Raw genomic sequence first — 19395 nt, 5'->3', positions numbered from 1 at the left:
GAGCCAAAGTGTGATAATGTGTGACCCTTAACAAGTCACATGATGAGCAGCCGTGTGTTCTCAGACAAATATCTGTAGCTTGGTACAGCAGATATTTACTAACAAGTAGAAGACTTATTGAAATATAAGTCTTCTAATAGAAATATAAGTCTTCTTATATAGAAGACTTATATTTCCATAAGAAGACTTATAGAAATATAAGTCTTCTAATAGAAATATAAGTCTTCTTATATAGAAGACTTATATTTCAATAAGTCTTCTTATAGAAATATGTATTTTCTATAAGAAGACTTATTGAAATATAAGTCTTCTACTTTTGACCACTCTGTTCACACGGTGATAAAGAAACTTATGGAAAAAATATGGAAAACAAAAAACAAACATATACAGTGGAAATAAAATATGCAACCGTGTATTACAACAACAAAATAACTGTAATGTCTGTCACTCCATTCAGCGACTGACAGTCAGTCCTCATAAATCCCCTCCTGCAGTAAAAGCAATGAAGAATCTATAGTCTTGCTTCCTCTTTACCTGAGCAGCTCCTCCATGTTCATTCAGATTTTGAATACTAGATGGACTCTTCACCTTACTGGTTTAAATGTTTGCCTACCAAGTGAAAACTCTCTGGTTTGATCCTGGGAGGAAACACAAATCCCTTTGAGGGATCTATCAGGAAGGACATCTGCTGTAAAAACCCTGCCAAGCCAAATATGCAGAGCTACCTGCTGTGGTGACCTCTTGTGACGAAGGAGGAGGCAGCTGAAAGTAGCTTCTCATGTCACATGCAATTTCATTTAAACATACATATTATACAGGCAGTAACTATTCAAAGGATTGACAGTTGTGCCTAATTATTTGCCTGAATGTGCTGAAACATGTGCAGACACTAACAAAGAAGGAGAAATGCTCAGTAGTAAAAAGTATACCCTAACAAGGATAACTGATGAGGCAGTATAGGAAATATAAACTCTTATGTCAACCTTTACTGGCTTGGCTTCCATTTAGAGCAGACTGATCTAGTGCGAACAATCCAATTGTTGGATAAGGCATTAGAAAGAAGTCACTGTGGTAAAGAAACCACAAAAAAGCAGGAAAATCAAGGTCAGACCCCTGGCTGTTATTAGGAAAAACAGCAGGGCCGTCCCAAGGAGACAAAATGTTACCACAAGTTTAACCATCCTGCGATATTTACATGAGCTGGAAACTAATTTAAATCTTTACAGATTTATGCAAATCAAAGTTTTTCCTAAAACAACATGCAAAATCCTTAAAAGGTTTGTGTTACTTCTGCACAGCAGAATTCAACACCTGGCGACATGTGGGTAAAAAAAAGTCAGTGATTCTGAAATAAATAAATAAATAAATGAATAAAGTAAAGCCCTGAATTTTGACAGTAGTGGCCCAGGTGGAGGTATCAAGCATCACAAGCAAATATCAAATTTAAATATATTCTCTCTGTTTGACCTTTGACCCGTACTGTGACCTTAAATTTGTCCTTCCCAGTAGCAGAAAATGTGTAATGCTGCAGAGTAAAGTTGCGTGATTTTTTAAAAAATATATTAAGTGACATGACTCCCAGAGTGCGCACCAATGACATGCAAATTAAACATTTGCATTTTCACTGTTGGTGCCCCACATTGTTAAGTGATGAACTAAGTTTGGTTGTGGAGATCTACAGAGAGACATGCAGCCAAGAAGAAGAAACCAACATGTCATGTTACATGTCATAACATTATCCCACCTAAACACAACATGCTGGTCTGGCCTGGCAGGCTGGAGCCCAGATAAATTTACCGTTAACAGACCCTTTGTGTGAACCGAACTTGAACAACGCTGCTTTGTATTGTGGTGTAATTTTGTCTCTACGTGGAACTGTTTTTTAAAATTTATTTTAAAATGTTAGAACGTATATAAGTGTGAAATGTAAAAAGTTCAACATCGTGGGAAACCGTCAATCATGCATTTAAATTGTTATATTTGGATTCAGCAAAGTCAATAAGAAATGTCACATTTCATCTCTGAAAAAAACCCGCTGACCAGTGTTATAGTTTAATGCAGATAGTTTGTTTTGATAAACAGTTAAAGGTTTTTAAATTACAACCTTTTTCACATTAGTTGCAATGTTTTGCGACTGATTGTATGAGCTGTTTGGGGAAATGCATCTTGTTTTACAAACGCTGTAAAAAATTTGAGAGTAATTGACAAAAACTTTCATTTCTAGCTTCAGTAGAATGAAATAAGAGCTGTAGTATGAACTGGCTAATTTCCCAAACCTACACCTCCACCTATTGGTCACTGTGGCAAACTCCTTCTCCAGACATGCCAGATTTGCCCAGAGCAGCATGGGGTTTCACGCTGTGGCAGTTATCTTTCACTCGCATGATTAACTATGAGCTATAGATGCACAACTGAGAAAAGTGGAGTATTTGGTTTGTATTCTTATAAAATCTTAGCAAAATAGCAGAAAAGACACTGAAATTTTCTACTGGAAATTCCAACCAATAATTATGTAAATATACTTAGAAATCATTTTCTTTTATTCTTTTCCATGTAAATTATTAAATTATTTAACCACTATTACTATTAGTAATAATGATGATGTAAAGTATTGTGATGTAAGTGCTAGTGAAGTAGTGAGTATATATTGTGAGAAAGAAATATTTTGAAAAACTTGCCCCAAATTAGAAGCCTCCAACTCCTGGTGGGAGACAAAGCTGATGGAGGTAAGGTCCTGTGGGACTTAAACCAGACTGACAACCAGACATATTGGTGTTTGAGAAGGAGAAGCAGACCGCAGTGGTGATAAATGTGGCAATCCCAGCGGACAGCAACATCAGGAAGAAGCGGCACAAGAAAATAGAGGCGTACCAGGGGCTGAAGGAACAGCTGGAGCAGATGTGGAAAGTGAAGTCCAAAGTGGTCCAAGTGGTAACATTAGCATTAGATGCTGTAACTCCCTAAACTGGAAGAGTGACTTCAGAAGGCAAATGTGCCATAATTTCACTAAACCTCCGTTGCTGCACAGACAAAGCACAGGAAAATGAACAAGCTCACGCGTGAAATGCGGATGCTTTGTTTTCACGTTGAGAAAACTTGTTCAGAACACAGTCGGTGCTTTATAAAAAAGAAGGGTCTTATTTGAAAATACAATGCTTACATGCGTTTTCTGTCATATATGCAGCTGTTTGACACATGCGCGTTTGAGTGACGGTAACGTCTGATTTTGACTCAGATAACCAGAAGTGGAAAAAAATGTATTTAATGAGTTACCAGATTACTGTAGCTGCCGCACATGTTACTCCCAGCCTGTTATTTATGAGCCTTTCACGTTTTGAGCATTATTCTGTCATAGAAGTAGTAAAGGTCAGAGGTCATCCTCCTGGTACTGAAAGTGCCGCGTGCTTCCTGACCTGTGCTGTCTGGCGCTCTGTCGTCACAAACAAGGAAACCATGTTCGCGCTAACGCAGCGGTGCGTTCAGGTACTGTCAGAAAAGTGACCAACAGCTCTTTCAGGAAAACAGGTTCGCACGTGGTAGCGTGGCCGAGCGGTCTAAGGCGCTGGATTAAGGCTCCAGTCTCTTCGGAGGCGTGGGTTCGAATCCCACCGCTGCCAGACATTTTTCAAGTACACATAGAAAGCTGCAGTCAATACACACAGAATATACTTTAAAGGAAGAACATCATATATATATATATATATATATATATATATATATATATACATACAGTATATACACTGGGTGAATGTGCAGTAGTAGGAGCAAGCAGGTGAATTCTGTACATTAATATGAATAGACATCTGACTATTTTACAGGATAGACAATATAAACATATTTAAAATTAAAGGAATTGAAATGTACATTGTGCCTTGGTTTAGTGTCTGGAAGAGTCCTGTCTCAGTCAATTATAGATGATGTGAGAGGGCGGGTGTGTGTGTTTAGGGCACGGATGGCTTGGGGATAGAAGCTCCTCTTGAGTCTCTCTGTCCTTGCCCGGAAGATGCGGAACCTTCTACCAGATTGCAGAAGTTGGAACAGTTTGTTGCCAGGATGGGACGGGTCCTTCAGTATCTGCGCTGCTCTAGTCCGGCATCTCCTGGTGTAGGTGTCCTGAAGCGGGGGGAGAGCAATCCTGCAGCAGCGTTCTGCTGTACGGATCACTCTCTGGAGAGCTTTTTGGTCCTTCACACAGCTGTTCCCGAACCACGATGTCATGTTCTGTGTGAGGATGCTCTCCACAGCGCCTGTATAGAAAATCCTGAGGATCTTTGGAGAGACCCTGAACTTCCTCAGTTGTCGTAGGTGATACAGGCGCTGCCTAGCCTTTTTGGTCTGGACCTGAATGTGGGCAGCCCATGTCAGGTCTGAGGAGATGTGGACACCAAGATACTTGAAGGACTGCACCCTCTCCACTGGAGCTCCATTGATGATAATGGGCTTGTAGTCTCTGTGCTGACCCCTTCTGAAGTCCACCACCAGCTCCTTGGTCTTGCTGACGTTCAGCTGGAGGTGGTTGTCCTGGCACCACGATGCCAGATTCTTCACTTCATCCATGTAGGCCGCCTCATCGTTGTTGGAGATGGCACCCAACACCACTGTGTCGTCAGCAAACTTCACAATGGTGTTGGAGCCATGGGTGGCCACACAGTCTGAAGTGTAGAGGGAGTAGAGCAGTGGCGAGAGGACACATCCCTGAGGTGCTCCTGTGTTGATGGTGATGCTGTTGGAGAAGCACCTGCCCACCCTCACCACCTGAGTTCTGCCAGTGAGGAAGTCCAACACCCATGCACACAGACGGCTGTTAAGTCCCAGATCCCTCAGCTTTGTGAACAGTCTGCAGGGCACTATTGTGTTAAACGCTGAACTGTAATCAACAAACAGCATTCGCACATAGTTACCCTGTTTCTTGTCCACATGGCTGAGAGTGGTGTGTAGGACGTGGGCGATGGCATCCTCTAAGGGGATTTGCATAATGACTACTTTTATTTGTTTTATTATTGTTATTATTTCATTTCATCCCACAATGGCAGCTACAGTTACTCATCTCCATTAACTGGAATCACTGAACAAACACTGGATTGTTTCCACTGTGGCCATGTTGATTGCCAAAATCCACATGTGACAAGTACATGCCGGTTTGTGAAACCATACACTCACTGGCTGTGACTTGTGATTGACAAGTTAGCAAATGATTGTGTAGCTTTATACAGATCTATTTTGAAAGATAGATTGACTAAAAGCCAAAATAGGCTTCATTTTTTATTCAGTATAACTCCAAATGAGTAACTGAGATCATAAATCAAGCATCAACGTGCTTACAGAGGTCAAGACAGGAAACTGTTTTCCTTTAGACTTCAATAGGACCTCAAGTATTTTTGCAACACAGCTGTCGCCATCTAGTGGTCTTCAGATGGAATGCAGGCTCAAGACACTTTCACAGCAGCTGATTTGCTATAGTTTACGCTTTTCTCCAGTGCCACTTTTCATGTAGTAGATGTATGTGAGGATACTGCACATGATGTTTAGGTTCTATATTTATTGTTTGCCTTAAAAAAAGTCTTAATTTTCGTTTAATTTTGAATTTTCGTTTTCAATTCAGTGTAAATTCACTTACTTTCCAGGGTGGGTTTGCTCATTTCAGTTCACCTTTATATTGTTTGAACATGTTAAGTGTTTGGCTTAAAAAAAAAGATTATAGACGGTCGAGGTTTAGGAAGTTCAGATTAAATATTACACAAACACAACACTTAAAGTCATGTATACATCCAAGTCTAGATAAACATGCAGCAGAGGCTCCTGATGACCATATCAATAAATATTACAGCTAAGAGTTAAAAAAACAACAACAACTTATTATTGAATTGAATGATTATTGAAGCTTTGTAAACAAACAATGTAGTTTAAATTCGTTTTCCATTTTATATTTTTATTTAGGTTAACATTTTTAGGTTTTAGTTTTGTTTTAAACCACTATAGTAAATAGTGTAGGGAGAGGAAAAGTAGGGTTTAGGGTTAGGGTAACCCTAACCCAAAATAGTCTTCTTAAGACTATTTAAATCTATTTGGGGGCTAAGGGTGTCAGAAGTCCGAGGTGAGGTGGAACACGTGAACGCAGCATAGCTGGACGCGGCGGAGAGGAGAAAAGAAAAGGGCAACGAAGCAGCCCGGATAATTCAGCCTCGCAGTCTTGGCGCCAATCCGACTTCAGAGGGAAATTAAACGGCTCGGTTTTCACTCACGTTGGAATCAAATTCGCAGCCGGTTGCTGCTTCTTTCAAAGCCTTCGGTCGTCTGCTGTAGCCAGCCAGCCAGCTAGCTTTGTTAGCACACTATCCATCATTGTCATATTCATCTGGCCCCCTTATTTCTGCCTGTAGTCACGATACTAATAACTCAGCAAAGCACCGGGACAATAGAGGTGTGTTTCTCCAGGGGGATCGAGCAGATACGGCAGCAAAATGGGGGTGAGTTGCATGTGTTTTTCCCCAAAAATATATATATGAAGCGAGGTGGCACAAAGAAAGGTTTTTAGCTCGTCAGTGGCTGATTAAGCAGAGGAGATATGAAAGAAAGAAAGAAGGAAGGCAGGAGAGAGGGAAAGCGAGAAAGACCATGGTGGATGGATGTGGCTGAAGGTGCTGGTTTGGCTGTTAGCCGTCTAGCTGCCTAAACATAAACCCAGTAACATAGCATTGTAGCGTTAGCTCGAGCACACACATGGCTTTTTATGACGTTTTCAGCTGGGTTACTGCATCGTCCTTGGCGTTGCGCACACTTAACATGTCATGTGTGTTGTGACATTGTTAGCCCGCTAGCCTTGTTAGCTGTCGGGGAATGCCATTACAGCAAATGGCGAGTACGTTGCTAACCATTAATGCTAGTCACTTGTGTGTGTGTGCGTGTGCGTGTGCGCGCGCGCGCGTGTGTGTACATTTTCCAAACAGGCCAGGATGTGGGGTCTCTTTCCCACCTGGCCTTGGTTAATTCACACATGTTGGAAGTTGATAATATGAGCTACCTGTCTACACCAGCCAGGCCTGCACACACTCTGAAGCTGTAAAGCCGAGTTTATTAACTTTAGCTAGACTTGACTTTGTCCTTCTCTTTGGCTCCAGATAAACCAATCCACGTGTCCCCCCTTCCCCAGCTCAGTGTGCAGCCTCCCTGTGCTTGGTACAGAGTTAATGCTTGGAGCTAAAGTTGGCATTCCTTTTCATAATTGCTCAGCCCTGGAATGAAGGAATTCAGTTAATGCCTAGTTGTTTCTCCAGTGAAGCACCAATTCTGCACCCTAAACGCACCACGACCAACTCTAATAACTCATGGAGTCTTCCAACCAGGGCAATACACTAATACTACTTGTGATTGTTTGACTCAACCAGACAAATAAGTATCTAAATGGCATGGAGCCACAAAAAAATCACTACATCAGGTCCAGAGGATGGGTATAGGAACTGTTAAAGTGTCTAATCTCTCTGTTGCACAGCATAAACGCTATCAGGGTCATTTGTGTGAGTTATGGCTGCACCATCAATGCAGATGCTTTGGACATCAAACCAGGAGCAGGCTTAATGAGAGTAACGGTATCAGAGAAATTTCCCACAGGGAGCAGCACAGGCTATAGAAATACTATACCGCTGTAATGGCTTTAGAATGAAAGCATTTCAGAGAGACAATAATCACGTTATTAAGAGTAATAAGCTCTGCTTTTTCATTGTTTTCCAGGCCTTGATGTATTTTTGGAGCTTCGATCTTCCCGGATGTGCTCATGCGTAGTGTCTGAGGGTCGATCTGTTCTCTGATTGATTTGCCACGTGGCTTTGGGGTTGTAATTAAAACGTGTACAGCAGCACACGTCATTATTAAACAGAAATTCAAAGATCTGCTAATACTCAGATGAGTGGGAAAGACTGCACTCTACGTTTGATCGATTTTGTGTGTGTGTGTGTGTGTGTGTGTGTGTGTGTGTGTGTGTGTGTGTGTGTGTGTGTGTGTTGGCGAAAAAGTACAGTGGTATCCTCTGGCTACTACCTGCTTCTGTGTTTGTGGGCTCTGCTGCCACCAGGTTTCATCGTGATTTCTTGTGACCTGACAGGCTGTAGCTGCTGTGCCAGAATGCTGCATTACCTTGTCATTTCGTCAGCACAGGTTACACTCTTTGACAAGAGAAGATCGATTCACCAGTAAAGAAGTGGTGAAAAATGGCTGGCACTGATCACGCGAAGCAGAGAAGGGAATAAATTAAGTGGTAAAAAAAAGGCAAAGGGTTATAGCACCTCTTTGTCTGTAGTGATCTCTGGATTTTGCATTTTTTGTGTGTCTGTGTCAGGGTGAAAAATCTCATTCTGATCCATCTGTAATTCACCAAATGTCCCCTGCTTTTTTTTCCTCTCCGTTCATTTTGTGTCTTCAGAGGAAGTCCAACAGAGCAAAGGAGAAGAAAGCGAGACGTCTGGAGGAGAGGGCAGCTATGGACGCCGTATGCGCCAAAGTAGACGCAGCCAATAAGGTACCTCAGTTGTGGATATGAGTGAAAAGGAGAAATCTTCTGCTGTGGCTTTGCACTGAAGTTAAAAATGCGCGGTTTGATTTTTGTCTCTCTCGCACGCTGTTCCATTGTAAGCTTAAGGCACGAAAAAAAAGAAGCTCGGGGATGCCCTCCTCACCCCGATTACAGCCTTAATTGATATGGGCATGACAGGAAAAGGCAAATACCGCACCATGTGTGCCTTTATGCATAATTAATCTGCATCATTAAATCCCCCACCCGTCTATTCGAATGCACGGCTCCTGCAGCTTGGAGGTTGGCTAGAGCGTTGGCAAACTGGAGGAAAACAGCTCGCACAACATGATCTGAGCTGCAGCAGCCTCCTCATTGGGATCATGATGGGTTTGGCTGGGTCGATTACTTTTGTGTCACTTTGTTTCAAAATGAGTTGCCCCCACTGTGGTGGATGTGATAACAGCAAAGGAATGCAAGAAAATCTCCTAAAGTGGACCATAGTTTCAAATGAATAAATGAGCAATTGAACCTGATTTTGAGGGTCCGTCTTTGGCCTTCATACTTAAATTCTCTGAGCCTGAGTGTCTGTGGTTTCGGCCCAGTGTGCCATAATCTGTCCAAGGATGAGAGTAGTCTTGATCTTCATAGTAACAAGGTGAAGCTGACCTTTTGTGTCATCGTGACTGACTAATGGACGTGTAGCCTGTCCTGCCCTTATTTGGCTTTTCAGGTCATTGAGCGTAAAGGCTGCTTAAAGGACATGACTGAATGGAGAAGAGTGCTGATAGTTTAGCGTTTTCTCATTCTGCCCTCTCTTCTCACAGCTCGAGGACCCCCTGGCCGCCTTCCCAGCCTTCAAAAAATACGACAGAAATGGGTACGCACTGCTTTGTACACCCGCAGAGGATTTATTCAGTATCCCGTTCCATGAAATTCATTCTTGTTTTGTGTTTTCCGCATGGAGGGAACAGCCGCTTTTCCCAGAGACACAGACTCATAAACTCACACGTTGACTTGTCCTCCCATTCCAGGCTGAACCTGCAGATAGAGTGCAAGAGAGTGACCGCGCTTAACCCGCTGTCTGTGGAGTGGGCTTTCGAACTCACAAGAGCCAACATGCAGACGCTGTAAGAAGTCTGTTCTCGCCTCCTCTCAGAGTTCGAAGTAGTTCAGGAACAGAGTGACCTATCTTTTTCAGAGCAGAGTGCAGATAGGCCAGAAATTCTTTTTGTGACATGAGATAAGGGCAGATGGCAAGATGTGGATCTGAGGCCATGAATTAAACGCAGAGTATAAAAAGAAGGTAGAGATTGAGTTACTGTATTTAATATTGTCTCATATTCAGTTTTAAACGGTATTTGTCCAGTTTAGAAAAATCTGAGAGCAAAGAATTCCAATTATTGTGCCATGCTCGAGTTCGTCTGCTGTCTTTCTGTTGCAGGTACGAGCAGAGTGAGTGGGGATGGAAGGAGAGGGAAAAGAGGGAGGAGATGAATGACGAGAGGGCTTGGTACCTGCTGGCTCGCGACGCCGACTCCTCCCCCGTGGCCTTCTCCCACTTCCGGTTCGACATAGAGTGCGGGGAGGAGGTTTTATATTGGTGAGGTACCCAGCCGTGTGTTTGTGGATTTCAGAAAAGATTTCAAACCTCATTTCTGTTATTCTAAGTTTTATCTTTTTTAAATTTGCGCCTCTTTCTTTGCTCTGCAGCTATGAGGTGCAGTTAGAGAGCAGAGTGCGGAGGAAAGGGCTTGGCAAGTTTCTCATCCAGATACTCCAGCTCATCGCTAACAGGTAAAGAACTTCGGTTGTGTGACTATGGGAGGGAACATTGTGGTGACTGTAAAGTTGGTTACAGGTGACCTGCACTGAATACAAACACAACTGGAGGATGTAACATCGCATTCACAGCACATTTATCATAACAAATGCTAAAACATGGGCTACATCCATCTTTTATATACAGTCTATGGTCACGCCTTCAGGTCACTTTACACTAAAGACAAGTGTTTCTTTTTTTGTCCTCTGTCCAGTACACAGATGAAGAAGGTGATGTTGACAGTTTTTAAACAGAACAAAGGGGCCTACCAGTTCTTCAGAGAAGCTTTACAGTGAGTATGCCGGCTCTTTAACGCTTAGGAAATCTGGAGGGTTTAACTGTAATGAGACAAATATTCAGCCTTTGAACGTGTAGTCTGGAGTATAATATAAGGTTATAATATAATATATGGACACTATATTATATTATTATGGAATATGATATAAGGTTAGTTGTCTGTGAAGCTTCTCAGTCATCCAGGTCATCGTAGTCTGTAATGACCCCAAGAGGGTCATGGACCCCCTATTGATCCTCTACCTACTCACACGAGCCAAGGTGTGAAAACAGGTTTCGGGTGAAGCCATCACATGATAGGGTGGGGCTAGGTTTCACAATGGGTTCACCCGAAATCTTGGCTGATTGTGACCCACACCCTGACCCTCCCATAGGGTTTATAATCTGGGACTGTCCACCAATTGCTCTGAAGAAGCTTCTTGGAGGAGAGGTGAAACGTCTTCAAGAAACCTAAAGAAGTCCAGACGCTTTTCTTTCCAAGCCTCTTAGAATATGACGTGGTTCACAGCTCAGTATTAATGGCTCCACAGGTGTTGTGGGTTAGTCTCTTTCTCATGAAGTTGCTGTCTTAGATCAGAAAGGAATGGGCAAAGCTGGCAGTTCCCAAAAATGTATTTCTGGACATAATCCAGGAATTTTAACTCATTTAATTTAATATAAATGAAAGATGAAATCATAGAGAAATGTGGAACTTCTCTGGCCTTTATTCAATGTCGTAACACTGGAACAGAAGCAAAGATTGCAACCGGATTTCCCTTTTAGTCCCACACTGAACTGGCGACTTTCATTTTTAGTGTTCAGTTTTGTTATGATCACTGCGCTGCAAACACGAGGACTGTTGAGGGTTATTATTGGGATAATGGAGACATCACGGCGCTGCCTTATTGAATTATCTTTTACTTTCTCTTTCGTGTGGGACTGGCGGGTCTTACAGTTATGGCGTCTTAATGTGATCGCCATCATTAGTGCATTAACACTCCAGGAAGTTCCCACTTATAAAGGTCACATACAGGCAGGAAACGGTCCTTCTTCGTCTGAAACCCGACTTCCTTCGGTCTCCCATTAACGAAGCTCGCCGTCTCCCCTCACCTCCAGGTTTGAGATCGATGAGACCTCACCGAGCATGTCCGGTTGCTGCGGCGACGACTGTTCTTACGAGATCCTGAGCAGGCGGACCAAGCACGGCGAGGCCTCGGCGGGACACACCCACGGGGGCGGACACTGCGGGGGCTGCTGCCACTGATCGGCTTCGGTTACGCCACGCGATTGGTTAAAAGCCAGCAACTTTAACCGGCTGCGTGCGAAAGCTTCAGCTGCCTGCTAGCCCACGAGTGGTTTTGAATTATGGAGGCCGACAGGTGGGAAAACCCACCTGCGCATTAAAAGCCGGCATCTCGATGCAGCGTGCAGTGTGAGCTTTCGCACGCAGCCTTTTCTATGTTTTTGTTTTGTTTGTTTAATTTGTTTTCCAGCCCCTCGGCTCATTGTCCAAATCATCTCTTCCCATTCTCATAACGCTGTTATTACCAGAACTGGTTTCCAGTCAAGAAAAAGCTGACGGTCTCCATCACGGAGACCGATCCTATCCCATGCAGCTCTCATCATCTCTGTGTTGCTATACTGTATTGGATCTGCTTCTTAAACTGTGGTTCAAGACCTAAAGTTGACTCTTGGCCTCGAGCTGTATTGAAGAAACTCCCCACTTGTGGTCTCTCAAGTGTAAAACGGGATTAGTTGAGTCTTGAAATCACAACTAAAACCATCCAAAATAAGCAGATAAAAATAACTCAGAGTTAGTCAGTTTCTACAATCCAGCTCGGGGTTTTTCTGGGGCCTTTGCACTGAGACGACTTGCTTGTTTCACTGCACCGGGGTCCTCGGATCAGGCTTCATGTGAGAGCCCGAGTTTAGGTCCTGGTTAAACCAGCACGAGAAGCGCCGTTGCACTGTAATATTATCTGTTCTGACTCTAGTTGTAAGTTATTCTGTAACAGAAGACACTGCAGCTAGCAGCAGCTGGCACGTGATACTGCTGTTACATGATTACAATACACCATCGGCACCACCCGCCTCCTCGATTCAGGTAAATGTATCGATGTCTCCCTCGCTTTTAATGCTTACAGCTTATCAAATGAGATTTCCAAGATTGCCTTTTTCTTTCGAGTCTCTCAGTAAAATACGTTTAAAAAAATGTTTTCTCAACATCATCAGTTGCTGTAAATCTGCATCCGACTAAGTAAATATTCCCAGTTTGTCCCCACCTGTGTCATATCGCCTCATTAGAGATGCATGCTGTAACTGGATGCTTTTTCAGCTTCACAGAAGACATCTTTAGTTGTGAAAATTCATCATTTGACCTTTCGGCCTCCTTTTTTTTTTTTTTTTTTTTTTTTTTGAGTTTTTCCTGCTTCTTGACCTGCACCCACGGCTGCCACACAGTTCTCATTTTTACTGAGCTTTCGGATTTTCGTAGTACACCCGTTTCCCTCTTTGCTTTTTAGTTTCTGACGACAAATCTGACGCTACTAGGCCTGTTTAAAAACAACTAAGTCCATCCTCCATTGCACTTCTTGCATATCTTGTGGATTTAAGGTGGAATAGCATCAACAGAGGTCACCGTTTGATCATATAGCTGCTTGAAAACGACACGTGAATGGATGCAGATGAGGGTAACGGCAGCGCACTTGAGGGAGCTTTTTTTTTTTTTTTGCTTTTTAAATTGTTTGAGTTCTTCCACAGTCTTAACTTATTTTCCTGGCCCCCTCCTGTAAAATTAGGTATTTTTGGGGGTGGGGGCGGGTGGAGTAAATCTAGTCTTAAATTAGGATTACGGACTAGTGGCTTCTAAAAGGTTTAGGTCCACTGCGAGAAGCAGCATCTAAAATTCTCATGTTGGTCTAGAATAATCTTAATTCCCCGCCTGTTCACAAAGCCTTTGATGTGTTTTTGGATTAAATTGCTGTTTTTAAAAAAAAAATTGATTTAGAATTGAGATTGACTGCATTGAACGGGGTTCTGTTGTGCACATTTCCAGCTCCATGTGTCCTTTATTTTTTATTTTTTCCTCTGGCTTTGCATGATTCAGTTAAAAATAATCCTTATTTATCCTATCCTGGCCTCTGGTGCAGTTTATTTTATCCACTGTCTCAAATGAGCTGTTACAGCTCCTGTCCCTTTAATAAGACAGCTGTCCTCTCATTGGCTATCCCTGACAAACTGATGGTTTCAATTGTCATCTATATTAAGGCTCTCCTTGACATCGCACAAAGCCAGGAGTAGATAAACATGTCTGAAACAGTGCTTCTGTGTTAAACTCTGAGTTTTTTGGTTCACAGAGAGGACGTGTACATATGCTGGATCCACTACTGTAACAGCACACCAATGACAGACAATAATGGAAATAATAATGAAAAGCCTGCTACAAGTACGTGGAGTTAGAGGCTGTTATGTGAAGTAGACACACTTGGTGTAAATGCTTGGTACTAAAATAATCTGGTACCAAAAAAAAAAAAAAGGGTTTGAGGAGAAAAATCTTACGGGATCCTGGGATGAAAGCTTTGGTTGTTTCCTGCTAAACGTACATTCTGCACCTGGAGACATGGTGGTTTTTCTTGCTTGGTTGAACTCTGAGGAACAGAAACAACTAAACATGCTTGTTTGCGGGGACTAGACTATCTGATTGAATAGTACAGTAAAAAAATTTTGTACTTCATATGTTACAATTTCAAAAAAAAGAGGATGTTGTACATAGAGGTAGGAGATCGATGGACTGACAGTCTCTCTCAGGTTAATCAAACATAATCAAACCTCATCTGTTGTACTTAACAGCCACGCTGTCAGTCAGTCAGCCGCTGGCTGGATTGGATTGACCCACGGCTCAGTCTTGTTACCATCCTGTTTAAAGAAACAACCGGAAAGTAGTCCTGGTATTCAGGAGGAGATTTTTGTTTAGTTTTATTCTATTCTTTGAAAATGTGAAGTTGCATGAAAGTAAATGTAACAAAGTTTGAACAGAGACTGGATCTGCACTCGGTGGTCATATTCAATCCAGGCATGTGGGCAGTTAAAACAAATAATCATAAAGAATTTTAAAAAGGCTCACTGGGAATAAAAAATAAAATAAAATAAAAAATCTTATGTGAAAATGTAATTTTTGGAAATGAGCCTGAATTTAATTTACTTTGAAGTCAGTGAGGACTTAATTTTTTATTTTTTTTTTAATGGTTCCAGATACAAAAAATTCCAGATACTGCTTTTGGTCTTTTCTCAACATGTATATAAATATATATAAATATATAAGCTGTTGTGGATCCATCTTCATTTCTTGGCCTTTTACAGGAGAAACACTTTTTTAAACATGATGTTAATAAAAGGCAAAAAAAAAACAAAAAACCTCGGTGTTTGAGAGTGAGTGTTCCAGTCCTGTCCGTAAATGACAATGAAAGGGAAAACTAAGTCATTCTGCCTTGTCAGTGTTTTATGTTACAAATAATGTTACAAATAAAGGAAAGTTGTTTGACTTTTCAAGAAATGCCTCCTTTTCTTTTTCTTTACTTTTTTTTTTTTTTTTTTAACATAAGTGAATTTCCATCAGGAAAAGAGGATATGTATGGAAATGTTTAATATATTTAGTATTTTTCTTTTTATAGGTAATTTTTCAGATTTTCATTATGCTGTTGTTACACATGTAGCTGCGTCAAAATGTGTTAAGGTTGCCGATTTACCTGTATAGACCATTCACTAATGCTTAACATATAGGTGTGGTGTATATTGCCAACATATAGAACGCACTGTGGAGTGATTTAAAACAATATGTTAAATTTGACCTCTGACCTCTCCTCCAAAGTCAGTAGAACTAAAGGTCAAATAATTGTTTTTTAGTTTCATCCTATCACTGTTTCTACTGACAACATACAGGTACATATGGAATTTTATATATTGGGATTCAAAATATTTAAATTATAATTTGCATTCAAATACGATGGCACATTTGACCTCTGACCTCGCTGTTCTAGCTTTCTTTCAAGTTGACCCTATAATGCAACCTTTAAAGAAAAAAATCCTCTAACGAAAGTACTGTCAAGAAAATGAGCTGCCTATGTGAACCTCCTTTTTAAGATTTTAAAAAATATTTGTTTTATCAAAATGAGTGATAATTAATTTGATAAGTACTTTTTTTTTCTTTCATTTTTACGCTGCACAGATTTCTGTGCCGCTTCTGGAACTGTCTGTGTGGCTGTAAATGTTTCGAGGGGGATTCCTTTTCGCGTCGCACAGAAACCGGACGCTGTTGGTACATTAGCTGCAGAAAAAATGTCATAGTTGAGCCGAATGAATGGATGCTGTGAGGTGCCTTTGCTCACATCTGTCCAAAATGACATGAAGCTCTGAGCTTCCATCGCTCAGCTCCGCCGATTGTCGCCTCCGGTAAGAAAAAGAAAAGAAAAAAATGGGAATGTTTGTGCTTGTCTGGTTAATACAGCTTAGCTTCCACTGGTTTATCATTGAGTTCAGTTTAGATTCATGTTATTCGACCTCGTCGGGAGTTAGGCCACACTGACCCGTGCACAGCTTCAACTTTTCCTCAGTTAGCTTCTCAGAAACGTCCCGCTGCATGGGGATGCTTTCCCTCTTAGCTTGTTAGCAAGCTAAATGTTGCTTGTGTCAAATTGGGTACATTTGAACTCAGTTTAGCTCCTCGGTTACAGCCTGCACAACTTCATCAGAACATAAACAACTGGATTAATAAGAAAAGCGTGAACAAGTTGCACTTTCTGTCAACTTTCAGCTAGTCAGGGCACCATGGCAACGAGGATGAAGCTAAAGCTGAAGACTGTATTTTTGCTCTACTTCATGGTCTCGCTCCTGGGCCTCATCTATGCACTGATGCAGCTCGGTAAGTGAATCCTACCTATGAGCAGAATGAGTAATGGTATAAAATTTCAGCATCAGCAGGTGTAAAGGAGTCAAAAATGTGCAAACCTGAGTGGCAGAGCTTCACTTTGCTTTGATTTCTTTGTGCAGGCCAGCGCTGTGACTGTACAGAACATGACTTCCCTAAAGACCGCACCATATCTCGACTGCGTGGGGAACTACACCGTCTTCAGGAGGAGATGAGGAAGTTTGAAGTAACAAAGCAACCTCAGAAGCAGCCAGCCAAACCGTCCCTGCCCACCATCTTTGTTATCACGCCGACATATGCAAGGTAGTCTTCCAAGCGACCATTGCTTGGTGTCCACCCTCCGCTGTGCATTCCTGCACTGATCTCACCCTCTCTCCGATTTCCATCTGTTTTCAGGCTGGTGCAGAAGGCCGAGCTGACTCGTATGTCCCAGACTTTTCTCCATGTCCCTCGGCTCCACTGGATCTTGGTGGAGGACTCGCCACACAAGACGCCTCTGGTGACCGACCTGCTGATGAAGAGCGGCCTGACCTACACTCACCTACACATGCCCACCGCCAAGGACCGCAAACTACAGGAGGTTCGTTCAATTTTATTTTATTTTTGTCTTATCCATGCATGTTCTTGCAAATTTTTTTGTTCCTTATTTAAAAACACTGAGTCATTCTCCTGCTCAGGGTGACCCCAGCTGGCTCAAGCCCCGTGGAGTGGAGCAGAGAAACGAAGGGCTACGGTGGCTTAGAGAGGACAGGAGGGCTCAGCCAGGAGGGGATAACCAGCAAGGAGTGGTGTACTTTGCTGATGACGATAACACATACAGCCTGCAGTTGTTTGAGGAGGTGGGATATTTAAGTGTGTGACTATGTTTATTTCTTTCACTATTAGGCTTATTGCTGATGCTTGCGAACAAATGTCCTCTTTTCCTCAGATGAGGAGCACGCAGCGGGTGTCAGTTTGGCCGGTGGGCCTGGTTGGAGGGATGAAGTATGAGAGGCCTGTGGTTGAAGGAGGAAAGGTAAGGTCACTGACATTTTGCCATGCTGCTGTTTTAAAGATGCAAAAATCCCCTGCATCTAACTGCACCTAAGAGCTAAGCTTTTCAGCTTTTTCATTTGATCTAAAATACTGAGATCATATTTACGATGGTTTGTTTAAGGTCGTTCGCTTCCATACCGGCTGGCGTCCCAGTCGGCCCTTTCCGATCGACATGGCTGGCTTCGCCGTTTCCCTTAAATTGGTCCTGGCCAATCCAGAGGCATGCTTTGACGGAGAGGCACCAATGGGCTTGCTGGAAAGCAGCTTTCTTCAGGGACTGGTTACCATGGATGAACTGGAGCCCAAAGCAGACAACTGCACTAAAGTACGTGTGTGCGTTAAGAGATAAGAATGAAGACTTGTCTATAATTGTTTTAGAACAGATGATTCAGTGTGAAATGCTTTGTTCTGAAGTCTTTTTTCTTTATGATTTATGGAAATCGCAGAAAAAGAGACCTTTAAGAAAGAAGTGTTCGTGCATTGGCATTTGCAGTAGTTGCATTACGATTCTAGTAACAGTTTATATATAAGGTCACATGTAGTAATAGTGTGTTTGTGTGCTTTGCAGGTGCTGGTGTGGCACACACGGACAGAGAAACCGAAGATGAAGAGAGAGGAGGCGCTGCAGGCTCAGGGACTGGGTTCAGACCCTGCTGTGGAGGTCTGAGGGAAACGCATGCACATCAACACACACTCACACACACATGTGCACACAGTGTGTGATTATATCCTGCTGTTAATGCTGCATAGGTAACTGCATTGTAAATACTGTAAACACTAAAGTACAGGAGAGAACCTGGTTTTGAGAGACTGTTACACCCGGTTGTACATATAGATGTGTATCGAGTGTGTGTTTTGTCATAACTGTGCTGATTGTATGTTAGTGTGTGCGTCTTTTTCGTTTTTGAGTTTGCAGTACAGTCGGTGTCAATGTTAAACTACTACCCGATGGGGGCGCCAGTGTATTAGTTTGTGAAGCCGTGCTGCTGGAGCACTGCGGCTTAAAACTGGAGGGAGGGTGCGTCTCATAGCAGGGTCGTCTTGTATCACTTCTGTTTACTTGTAGCTCAGTTAGACGCCTGTGATGTTTCCCGTTCCCGGCAGCACTTAGATGTTTTTATCAGGGGCTGGATGTATAAATGATGTGACAGGCAGAAACCGTGTATATTCCAAAACATGGAGTGGTATTTTAAAAAGAAGGATTTGGTTTTTCATTTCATTATTTTTAAATAGTGAGTTGAGTCAATATGATGATGAAGAAAGAAGGGGGAAATACAGACAACCAAGCTTGTCATTTTTTGTGAGTGTCTCATTCACAAACTGCCTTGTAGGGGGAAAAATTACTAAATTTTATCATTATTGTTAGATGATCATAAATGTTTGTGGCTTCATGTTATTGTGGGTAAAACCTTTGCCTAGCATGCCAAAGATCCCCGGATTGGGACTAGGAGGTGACACAAATGCAGCGTCGGGGTAGAACAAGTCAGTGTACTCCTATTAGCAGTCCCAAGGGTTAAGTCTGCAAGGGTGACCCCATGGGAAGTAAGGGAGCAGCTCAAAGGACCCTCGTGTACATTTCAGTAGTGCGGGTGTGATAATGAAGTACGAAAGGTTACTTTGAAGGTGTTGGACTGTTTATCACCCCAGTTTTGCTCACACAGCAGATTTGGGCTGGTGATGATTTCAGAACACATTTATCTTTTTTTCAATTCTGGGTCTGAATTTTATGTTTAGTGATACTGAGCTGCTTATTTGAGCTCATGTCTAAGCGTTTTGTGCAAACTGTTATTTTTATATACAAATGATTAACAAGGGAAGCGTCTACTAGACTCTGACAGA

The 19395-nt window shown here is 42.2% G+C and overlaps 2 protein-coding genes and 1 non-coding gene across 3 annotated transcripts; all 3 read left to right on the top strand.

The window, feature by feature from the left end:
* The first annotated feature begins 3535 nt into the window (after positions 1 to 3535).
* On the top strand, positions 3536 to 3617 carry trnal-aag (transfer RNA leucine (anticodon AAG)). The gene has a single exon. It is a non-coding gene; the product is annotated as a tRNA-Leu (tRNA).
* A 2496-nt stretch (positions 3618 to 6113) lies between these two features.
* naa40 (N-alpha-acetyltransferase 40, NatD catalytic subunit) lies at positions 6114 to 12982 on the top strand. Its single transcript, XM_085349671.1, has 8 exons — positions 6114 to 6467; positions 8417 to 8512; positions 9331 to 9383; positions 9538 to 9633; positions 9948 to 10106; positions 10217 to 10300; positions 10540 to 10617; positions 11715 to 12982. The coding sequence occupies exons 1-8, from the start codon at positions 6462 to 6464 to the stop codon at positions 11860 to 11862; spliced, it is 720 nt and encodes a 239-aa protein (XP_085205797.1). The 5' UTR covers positions 6114 to 6461; the 3' UTR covers positions 11863 to 12982.
* A 2910-nt stretch (positions 12983 to 15892) lies between these two features.
* b3gat3 (beta-1,3-glucuronyltransferase 3 (glucuronosyltransferase I)) lies at positions 15893 to 18464 on the top strand. The gene is made up of 8 exons (XM_085349670.1): positions 15893 to 16046; positions 16408 to 16515; positions 16644 to 16824; positions 16918 to 17101; positions 17199 to 17360; positions 17450 to 17536; positions 17678 to 17881; positions 18125 to 18464. The coding sequence occupies exons 2-8, from the start codon at positions 16422 to 16424 to the stop codon at positions 18221 to 18223; spliced, it is 1011 nt and encodes a 336-aa protein (XP_085205796.1). The 5' UTR covers positions 15893 to 16046; positions 16408 to 16421; the 3' UTR covers positions 18224 to 18464.
* The last annotated feature ends 931 nt before the right edge of the window (positions 18465 to 19395 follow it).

Source organism: Diplotaxodon limnothrissa, linkage group LG3 (assembly GCF_057381915.1).
Source record: "Diplotaxodon limnothrissa isolate DT_005_m linkage group LG3, D_limnothrissa_male_GT1.1, whole genome shotgun sequence".
NCBI lineage: Eukaryota > Metazoa > Chordata > Actinopteri > Cichliformes > Cichlidae > Diplotaxodon > Diplotaxodon limnothrissa.
This window is presented reverse-complemented; position numbering and strand designations above follow the sequence as displayed.

Coding starts and splice junctions, on each gene's coding strand:
- naa40 (XM_085349671.1), top strand. Junction 9,634..9,947: donor AGAGCCAACATGCAGACGCT/GTAAGAAGTCTG, acceptor TTTCTGTTGCAG/GTACGAGCAGAGTGAGTGGG. Junction 10,301..10,539: donor CTCCAGCTCATCGCTAACAG/GTAAAGAACTTC, acceptor TCCTCTGTCCAG/TACACAGATGAAGAAGGTGA.
- b3gat3 (XM_085349670.1), top strand. CDS start 16,422: ATGGCAACGAGGATGAAGCTAAAGCTGAAGACTGTATTTTTGCTCTAC. Junction 16,516..16,643: donor CTATGCACTGATGCAGCTCG/GTAAGTGAATCC, acceptor TTCTTTGTGCAG/GCCAGCGCTGTGACTGTACA. Junction 17,361..17,449: donor GCCTGCAGTTGTTTGAGGAG/GTGGGATATTTA, acceptor TCTTTTCCTCAG/ATGAGGAGCACGCAGCGGGT.